The sequence below is a fragment of the Etheostoma spectabile genome, chromosome 23 (genome assembly GCF_008692095.1).
Source record: "Etheostoma spectabile isolate EspeVRDwgs_2016 chromosome 23, UIUC_Espe_1.0, whole genome shotgun sequence".
In the NCBI taxonomy this organism is placed as follows: Eukaryota; Metazoa; Chordata; class Actinopteri; order Perciformes; family Percidae; genus Etheostoma; species Etheostoma spectabile.
In genome coordinates this window covers 2,415,861-2,426,401 of record NC_045755.1, presented here as the reverse complement: position 1 = coordinate 2,426,401, position 10,541 = coordinate 2,415,861, and the positions used below count along the sequence as shown (strand labels likewise).

Below are 10,541 nucleotides of genomic sequence, written 5' to 3'. Positions count from 1 at the left end.
AGCAAAAAGTATAATTCATATCGCATACATGAGACAAGAATACCTACGTTTTGATGTATGAATTGCCCACGACAGGTTAGAATTGTTGGCATGGGAGCAAGTTCTAGAGACAGAACCAAAATGATTTTTTTTTAATCTCCCCAGTCTGTCCTCCACTCTAGCTCTCAACATTCTGCCACATACACACACATTGGAAAATCGGAATCGGTCTGAAAACGGGACGATACGTAAACTGTGATTTTGAAGAAACCGTGCTTGATATCTGAATGCCCATTCAGCCCAATAAATGCCAAAGTCTTGTCTTCTGTTTAAACTTTTAATTATGTTTCTACGTTAAAGTATAGCGACACAGCATGGCCCCAAAGAAGTGGCGTTTTGAGCAATGTTGAGGAATTTCCCAAACATTTCCCATTAAAGTCTATGAGAACATTTTTGCCGTTTTTTGCAATTTCATGAAAATCGCGCAGCAAATCTCAATTACCAATCATTACACACGTTTCAATGTATTTTGTGTGCGCGTGTTGGCAATGCTCCAGGACTAGTAGTGGGACAAAAATCTGGCGGAATAATAATAATAAGTATGGGCAATAATAGTCATTGCGCTTATTGCTGCTGTTGCAGCACATCGCCACACTGAATAATAACAAAAACCTTTGGCTATAAAAAAGCATTTACCATAAATTATCATGCATACTGTACTTGATTATGCTAAATACTTTTTCTATGATTATTATTAAAACTGTTTGCATAAGATTACCATATTATGACAACATCTACTTTGTTATGACTTTGTATCAACATCCACTTTGTGTAAATAAGCTTATCCCGTTTTCTGTACTATTCTGTAGTGTAGAAACTGTCTCCTTGTGTTTACAAGTAAAAATGAACTTTTATATAACTTCAGTGGTCTCTGTCTATTTTTGATAATGAAATTATTCTAATTGCGACAATCTCTGCAAAATAGACTCTGGAAGGAACTTGTTGTGGTGGAACATGTGGACAGTTATTGCTTGTTTGTCATGCAACAGAAAACTCAGATTGGACAGATAGATGATAAATAAGGGCCTATGAGTGTAAGCCGTCATGGATATAGGGACTAACCCTAACCCTAACCCAGCTTGAAAGCACTGTGTTTTATGACCCACCTATCCACCCTGACCTCTTCCTTACATGGACCAGAGCGCTGTTTAACAGCAGCAGTCAATGTGGTGCATACATCAATAAATATGTACGCCCTTCTCTTTTGGGCAACGACGGACCAATGGAAAAGGTTTTCATCCAAGGAACCGCCCACAACTTCAAAGTAATATATTTGTGAAACTGTGAAATGTTTGGGACTGTAAAACGTGAATCCACAAGGGAGAAGCATCTTGTCAGTCCGCTGCAGCGTAAAATACTGTCCGGTCATGTCATTTCGTTATTAAATCTTTTTGTTAAAGTGCCCATATTATGAAAAAAAATCCCTTTTTCTAGGATTTGGTGTGTTATTTTGTGTCTCTGGTGCTTCCACCCGCAGACAAACTTGGAAACAACAAGACCTAAAAACACAAGGTGAAAACAGGATGTGCAGCAACGTGCAGTACGACACAAATATGGTGTTATTAGAAAATTAAACCATGGAAACCTATTCTGGTACAACCTCAAAAGACAATAATGAACCTGAAAATAAGCATTATATGGATGCTTTAATCTTCATTGGACCAAGCCTCTCTTTCCTCAAAACTCAAGAAAATGCAAAATAAGGTAGAGAGAGAGGCTGCTATCTTTGGTTGTGGCCTCGGTTAATGGCTGATCAATTAAATGAATTTCCTGGGTGACTAGATTTAGTTTAGTCCTAATATTTGAAAGCAGGACATGTCAGACTATTCGTATGAAGATGATTTTAAAATTGAGCTTCAGCATGTAACATTCTTAAATTCATTAAACCTTTTGTGTTTTGTTTTTAAATCCAGTACCAGAGGAAGTGGTCACAGTGCTATGTTGCAGCCTTAGATGAAGACCATCATGAATACCAGAGCTTGTATCAGAAGGGAGTACATCGCCATCTTTTTCTCTCTGGCTGTGGCTGTCTTCATTTATATTATACATAAAGTGAACATTCTAGTGGTAAGAACTTTGTTCTAGTGAGACTGTTGGAAGTAGGGATTGACCAATGTTGTTTTGTGTTTGTAGGACTGATACCGATTATTAGAAGTTAATAAAAAAACTATTGATATTTAGAACCAATATGCATTTACAGTGAAACTGAAAATCCATTTCAAAAATTAAGATTTTTGGAATGTAACATACTCCAACACAAAATTTTATTTAAATGCTTCAAGCAATTTTGTAATAAGTTAGTAACTTTCATAATAGAGAGTAATAGATAGGCAGATAGTGCTGTGGGCTGGACATTAAGTCAGACTTAGTGGGGAGTGAAACCGAAGCACAGGGACAGACAGAGCTGCAGCTGAGCCAAAGTAGCGCACTTCTTAATCAATTAACTTCATTGGTTATTAGGCAAATAAATGACTGATACAGAAAATCTGCAAAAAAAACTGCCAAAGAAAACGCCTGATAATGAGCCAGGCTGAAAATCAGTCTATCCCCAGTTTGAAGGATTGACCCTATTTGAAATGTTTAACATCAGTCCGCTTTAGGGTGACCAGACGTCCCAAAAAATTCGGGACAGTCCCGAAATCCAAGCAGTTGTCCCGAATCCCAAATCATGCCCTAATTGTCCCCAAAATTTGAGCAAAGTCTCCAGAGCAGTCTCTCGAGTAGTCTGATAGAACATTAAAAACTGTTCATGGTGATTGAGTCTTGCTGCAGCCAGCTCCCGTCAGCTGCTCATTGCGTATAGGCGCGAATTTGGATAACACACATTGCTATTTTTCCTTCATTTGTTGTTGAAATGGAGGCTCGGGCTGGTGTCTCAGGACCCAATGAACACGTAGCTGCATAGCAAAAATGTCTCTGCATGTACCAGGAGGACCGGGTGGGAAATACCCCTGGATTACTGCAGTTTTACGTGGTACAAACAACAACAAAAACAGCAATTTACAATGTATGGGGGGGTCAGGCGTCAGGACTACATATAATTAACAGCACAAGCCGCACAACAGATGGGCAGGCCTTGCGTGGCAGCTCCATATTAGTGTGTGTGTGTGTGTGTGTGTGTGTGTGTGTGTGTAACTGGGCCAATTAGAGGTAAATTGTGAAGCGCTTTGTCCTGTAAGGTAGATAAGCACTATATGGATGCAGTCCATTTACCATGAGAGTCACTGATGTTTCGTACCTCTGTGTGGTTTAATCTTATTTGAATGTGACAAAATCTTTCAGCCATGAAAATCTTCCTCCTTCATGTCAAACCAGACCCTAGGTTTCCACCCCTAGAATGCACACATACAAACCTTTGAATTTGAATTCAAGATTTTTGTGCCACAGGAAAAGTTTGGGAAAGACAGACATTCCTGCAACTAACAGATCAAAAGTTATTGTCAACCCCCCCCCATTAAAAAGAATGTGTGCTTTGGAACAAAAAAGTTATCCTTTTTGGCCCTTTTGCTTCATTTAGTTAATTTTCTTTCAGTGCACTTGATGGATGCATCTTCGTCACCATCTCTCTCTCGGCCCCCTGCCAGATTCAACATAAAGTGAACTCCATCATCACCCTGAGAGTTTCCACTGACCCTGATGTTCATCGCGACTTCTGCACCTTCCAGCCACTGTCCTCTAACGACATTCTGGAGGAACGCCTCCTACTGGACTCCGTTGCTTGGCCTAAAACTCCACTTTTGCCAGCTCCTATTTCCCTGGAGAAGACCAGCGATCCAGCTCAAAGCTCATTCACCATTCTCCAAAGGAGGGGAGGCGAACGGTGGCACATAGAGGATCAGCTGGAGGTTAAGATCAAAATCTTTGACTTCCAGGGCCGTCCCAAGAAGTCTGGAGGTGACTTCTTGCTTGCCCGACTGCACAACCCTAAGCTTGGTGCAGGTGTGGTTGGGCAAGTGGTGGATCATCTGAATGGCATCTACTCTGCTGTATTCTCTTTACTCTGGGAAGGAGATGCGCAGGTTGAGGTAATGCTATCATTTTAAATGAGGTTATATTGTAGGGATATTTAATCTTTATTCTTTATGTTATCTTTAAATATGTACTGTAAAAATAACGGACGGCCATTTTAAAGTCAGGAGTTTTTGCCGGTTGCCATTTGGTATTTTGGAGCCAGAAATGACCATATTTGGACAAAAGGGCAGAGCTTGGGAGGGTTAACTGTTGAACACCAAGCTGTATAAATTAGCTGTATGCTCACCAGTGTATCGCTGTGTGTACTTTGTCCACAGCAATCCCACCAATCGGTCCCAAGGCGTTTTAGTTAGAGAGGAAATGTAACTACAGTATGTTCTTTGTAAAACTTGACAATCATCCACCAAAAGACCCAAGCAGGCCTGCGTTGTTGCAAATTTTCTCCAAAACATGACATTTTCAGCATCTAGCTGGATGGTTGTTGTTGTTTCCCACTGTGTATTATCTTTAAATTCTAGCACAGCACATGTATAGTTTGTTATAATACGTCAGTTTTCCACTTAAAATTCTGAGACCTTTTGTAGACAAAAGCAGGGTCTCATTTCTAACCACCAATAGTAGATTTTTAGTAAAACTCTTTATTGAATCAGGTGACGCTGGTTCACTCCAGTGAAGCTGTCACGGTGCTGGACAGGCTGACCAGTGAACAGCCTGACAGGATTTACTTCCAGAGCCTCTTCCGCTCTGGCTCAATCTCTGAAACTACCATCTGTAACGTCTGCCTACGTCCAACAAAGCAGCCGCTGTGCAACTACACTGACCTCAGTACAGGCGAGCCTTGGTTCTGCTACAAACCAAAGAAGCTGAGCTGTGATGCTAGGATCAACCACGCAATGAACAACTACAAACAAAACCTCAGGGCCAACGAGGAGAAGCTCTTTCAAAGGTGAGGGAGCAGAGAGGCTCTGAAGTTTGTGATTACCGGCACTTAAGATTAAATCTAAAGCTCTTTTACGTTTTAAAGGACAAATCAAACTAATCAGTCTGAATCATGATAGTTGACTTTCATTAAGAATAGTTATTCATTTATGGGTCATTGTCAATGTTTACATCTTATTTCCGATTTGTCTTTTGAGAAACATTGAAGATTCCATGGCATGAAAATTTCACTTTGTGAGCTTTTTTAACATTATTATAAGTTCCCCCAGCCTGCCTATGGTCCCCCAGTGGTTAGAGATGGTGATAGGTGTAAACCGAGCCCTGAGTATCCTGCTCTGCCTTTGAGAAAACAAAAGCTCAGGCGGGCCAATCGGGAATCTTGCCCCTTATGAGGAATGGCTCTAGTGGCTGTAATTCTGCACCAAGGCTGAATTTTGGGAAAGACACTTCAGATGCAGTATTAGGGGACCACTAAGGTCTATATAGAAGAGACTTCAGATACAGTATTAGGGGAACACTAAGGTCTATATAAAAGAGACTTCAGATAGAGTATTAGGGTACAACTAAGGTCTATATAAAAGAGACTTCGGATAAAGTATTATGGGACCACTAAGGTCTATATAAAAGAGACTTCAGATACAGTATTAGGGGACCGCTAAGGTCTATATAAAAGAGACTTCAGATACAGTATTAGGGGACCACTAGGGCCTATATAAAAGAGACTTCAGATATAGTATTATGGGACCACTAAGGTCTATATAAAAGAGACTTCAGATACAGTATTAGGGGACCGCTAAGGTCCATATAAAAGAGACTTCAGACACAGTATTAGGGGACCACTAAGGTCTATATTAAAGAGACTTCAGATACAGTATTAGGGGACCACTAAGGGGTATATAAAAGAGACTTCAGATACAGTATTAGGGGACCACTAATATTAATTTACCCTTTTATGGTACATGCCCAAATTCGAAAATGTAACTGTATTCTAAATACCACCTATTTAAATTGTAAATGTAACGGAATACAAACACTCATAATTTGTATTCTGAATACGTAACGCCGGTACATGTATTCCGTTACTCCCCAACACTGGCTACAACACTCTTTAAAGCTGAGAGGAACTGCAAAGTCAGGTGATCATTATCTGTGGATTCCTCACTGCAAGTGACACATTACACAACGTTTTTGAACCTATTGTAAGTGCACAAAATTCACAAAATGTACTTTTGTCTAATGATAGATTAACTTTAAGTTTTACCTTCAGGACATGATTTTAAATGTTTGTCTTACTTTCTCGCCTGTATGTTAATGTTGTAGTGTGTGTACAAAAGATATATTATTATTGTTTTCTCTTCTACAGTGGTGTCAATTTGAAAGTCCACCTACAGGCTTTAGGACCAGCCAATGTCACCGTTTTGCCAAAAAAGAAAGGTACATTTTTACCATGGGTGGGGGGAAATCGATACAGCATAGTATTGCAATATTTTCCGTAGCAATCGATACACAGGCGCCAAATATTGATCTTTTATTATATAACTGCTGGTCAGTTTGCCTGCTTGACAATCCCAGCAGTAAAATTGAAGTAATAAGAACAAACTGGAAAGTGGGAAAAATTAGAAGTTGGAAAAAAGGTAATAAATTGCAATATATCCCAGAGTATTGCATTATGTTTAAAATCGCAATAATATTGTATTGTGATGATATCTTATTGGGAAGCGTCTTGTGATTCCCACCCCTAATTTTTACACTGCCATTACTAAAGAATGTGCTACAGACAAAGTAAAGGTAAAATGTGGAAAAAGTGTCACATTTTTCCTGTAGAGGGTTCTTTTGGACTAATCCGGTTCATTTTCCAACATATCTCTAAAAGTAATTCTCTACAGATGATCATGCAAATGCACCACTTTAAATCTTCTGATTGGCCAAGCAGATATGTACTCATAAGTTCTTGGAAACAAAGTCATTCAGCATGAAAAAGCATTAAAAATTACTAATTAATCTAAGTATTTGTGTCCATTGTCAGCGTAATTTCAAAGCTTCCCATTAATTTCTATGGTAACAGCTGTGCAATGCATTCTGGTTCCATCGCAGGGACTTTAGAGGAGCAGGGTGGCAAATTGCCTGCTCTTCATTTGCATAAAGTTTAATCTGGGTTTCTTTGTGCAAATCGGGGACATCCAGTTTGACTCGCCGCCTCTCAAAAACAAAAAATCGTTTAAGACAACCTTTCACCAACTTCATAGCTTATTTCTCGCATAAGATGTTTTCAGAAAGACATTTCCGTGAACTATGTTTGTAAAATAAGAAAGTTTCTAAATGAGCCGCCATGTTGGTGTGTTTTTTAAATCTGGGTGCAGACAGCCCCACATGATTCAACTGAATTAGTTGTAGGAGGGTGTAGCCCGTTTTCTTTGCTTGTCATTGAATAGAATTATAACTGCTAGTAAATAAGTTGCAGAAATGATCTGAAAATATGAAATTAAGACTTAAAACGTTTTCACAAACACGTTTCGGGGAACTATTTCCGTAAAATAAAAGGTTGTATTCCGAACGTGCTGCCATTATGGTCTGTTTTGAAATCCGTGAGTAGACAGCCCCATGTGGTGCATTCGTCGAATCACCTGCAGCCATCATGGATGTAGATAGATGGATAGATAGATAGACAGATAGATAGATAGATAGATAGATAGATAGATAGATAGATAGATAGATAGATAGATAGATATTGATCTAAATAAATGGGAAATTATGGTTACAGCAGCAAAATCAGTCACACAGTACTGAATATAAATATAAATGAAATACTAGGATACAATGTACATACATACAATATACATGAAATAATAATAGGAATAAAATATAAGAACAAATACTTGAGTATGTACAAAATGGGAATAAAAAAAAGTGCAACTGTTTAAATATTAAATGTTAAGTAATTAATTAATCAAATATTAAGTACGAGGGTGTAGCCTGTTTTCTTTTCTTGTTAGTGGTCATTGAAGAGAAACTGGTGGCAAGCCCACTAGCGTGCAATGCTGGGAAGCTGGGTAATCCCATCCGTGAAAACAACGCGTATATGGAAATGTAGTATAAATCGGCAAAGACCAGAATGACCGATCAGTCTCATAGGAATAAGGAGTGTCAATAAATGCTCATACAATCACTTTCTACTTTGGTTTTGGTCTTTCAGTGGAATTGTCAATAATAAAAAACTCACCTTTATCCTTTAACTTCCTCCCAGGCCAATCACAGGTGAAGAGCAGCAGTGAGAATTCTGGCCCTTCTGGCTATTACTACCAGGGTGTGTGGCGAGCACTAGGTGGCCACACAGTTCGCCAATTTAACAACTCCGCCATTAGTGAGTGTCTGAAAGGCAAGGGGGTCCACATGTATGGAGACTCCACCATCAGGCAGTGGTTTGAATACCTCAACGCAGCACTGCCAGGTAGCTGATTCACATAGATTTCTGGCTGATTTTGTTGACACTGCAGCTGAATCTGTTCCTTCTGTAACACTTTTAGATCTTAAAGAATTTAACCTGCACAGCCTGAAGCAAGTTGGACCTTTCATGGCCTTGGACTATGGAAACAACGTCTTGGTGACGTTCCGCTGCCACGGGCCTCCTATCCGTTTTCCCAGCATCCCAACCAGCGAGCTTCGCTACATTGCCAATGAAATTGATGGCTTAACCGGAGGCACCAGTACTGTCGTAGTTTTCGGCATCTGGTCTCATTTCAGCACTTTTCCCATGGAGGTCTATATCCGGCGGCTGCAGAGCATCCGCAGGGCGGTGGTGCGGCTGCTGGACAGGGCCCCCGGCACACTGGTTGTCATCCGGACCGCCAACCCCAAAGCCTTAATGCTTTATGAGACGATAACCAACAGCGACTGGTACTCGCTGCAGCGTGATAAGGTGCTCAGAGCCGTGTTTAAAGGGCTGAACGTTCATCTGATCGATGCCTGGGAGATGGTTCTTGCCCACCACTTGCCGCACAGCCTCCACCCACAACCTCCAATTATTAAGACTATGATGGACCTTCTCTTGTCTTACATATGCCCTAAAAATGGTGGCTAGATGCAGTATTACAAATAACCACTGTTGAATGATCACAATTAACACATGCTGTACAATTGTTGGGTTTTTGTAAATAACATTACAGAGTACGGTCTAGACCTGCTTTTTAATGAAAAGCGCAATGAGATAACTGTTGTTGTGATCTGTGGGTGATGGGTGATCCCCATGTGTTGGGATTGTCAAGCAGCATTTCAAGAAATGCAGGAAACAAAAGCAAATGGAGTATTTCTTTGCTCGGCACAGAGACTTCCTGATGTCTTCTTTGGTTGCCTGGTTTACTTACAATGGTTGCGGCTGTCAATCAAGGTTCCAGTAAGTTTAATAAAAAACATGTAAATTTGTCTCAAAATGACTCCGAGATGGTTCATACAGGAGATACTGTTGTTATCCGGCATGGCGAGAGTTTTTTTTGTCCATTCTATAATCAGTCAATGGAGGATAAAACTGCAAGATGATTCGCTTTTTAAGAAGCCTTAATAACATCTATGCCCACATAAACTAGAGCATAAAAACAATACAATAAATGCACTATACAATCCCATACAAGACATAAATACAGTACAAAACTTTTAAAATAGTATGTTTAAAGTGCTTGTTGTGCTGTCTGATAGTCTGAGGTACAAAAGAGAGAGCACAGTTCAGGCACAGGAGGCCTTACAAAAGAGAGCAACACGCACTCGCTTGATGGGCGCTCTTGGGCGTGCCTAGCCTACTCCTGGTTGCTTAGCAACTGTAAACGAAAAATTTTCGGCGCTACTTTCAAGCTCGTCTTAAAAGTCACTTCAGAGTAGCAATATCAATATTTTTGACCAAATACCTCGATATTAAAACCACAACGATATTGCAGTGTTGATTATTGGTGCTTTCACAAAATATTTTCACAATCACATTTTCGATAAATAATCATCAGTAATGTGGATATAACATAGACAGTTAAAGAAATGGACCAACAGATCCCGTTGTTCTGGATGGAGACCAGTGAAAGATATTAGAAGCACTTTTCCGGTGATGGCTGGGCGTTATTCCACAGCCTCAAACTGAGCTTGACGACATTGATGTGACGGGGCAACGTTTCTGAAATTTGTAAATCTTCTGGTAGCTGTGCCAAGAGAAATCTCAGTCAGCAGAGACGGAGAGCGTAGGTACGTTAGGAGGTACCATGAACACAGGCTAATTACTGCTAATTAACATGCTATTAACATTAGTAATTAAACCTAAACAGCTGATGTAAGTACAAACTGTCTGTGTGCTTCTCCTGACAATACGGTGATTTGTTGACTATGCGACAGCAAGTTGCGTGGTTATGACACAATTGTTAGCCTATTTTTACAAAAACGTCTGCTATGGAGTCCTAACTTGAGATACAAGGTAATGGAGCCTTTTATACATTGTTGTGTTTCTTTAGAAATAAACAACGGACAAATAGATTCTTGAAACGCTTCAGATGTAAAGTTATTCGCTGTCAAAATGAATGGCAGTCAATGGGATGCTAACTGCCGGTGATGGCTTCGTA

At 39.9% G+C, this 10,541-nt stretch overlaps 1 protein-coding gene across 1 annotated transcript in view; it reads left to right on the top strand.

Moving 5' to 3' along the window:
- The window catches only part of LOC116673417 (NXPE family member 3), an 11,384-nt gene extending 2,199 nt beyond the window's left edge, over positions 1-9,185 (top strand). Inside the window, exons 2-7 of the mRNA XM_032505754.1 lie at positions 1,953-2,106; positions 3,624-4,064; positions 4,662-4,957; positions 6,314-6,384; positions 8,195-8,398; positions 8,475-9,185. Coding sequence (XP_032361645.1) covers positions 1,993-2,106; positions 3,624-4,064; positions 4,662-4,957; positions 6,314-6,384; positions 8,195-8,398; positions 8,475-9,028 — 1,680 coding nt within the window. The 5' untranslated portion in view covers positions 1,953-1,992 and the 3' untranslated portion in view covers positions 9,029-9,185. The remainder of the gene's footprint in view (positions 1-1,952; positions 2,107-3,623; positions 4,065-4,661; positions 4,958-6,313; positions 6,385-8,194; positions 8,399-8,474) is intronic.
- Positions 9,186-10,541: the final 1,356 nt, after the last annotated feature.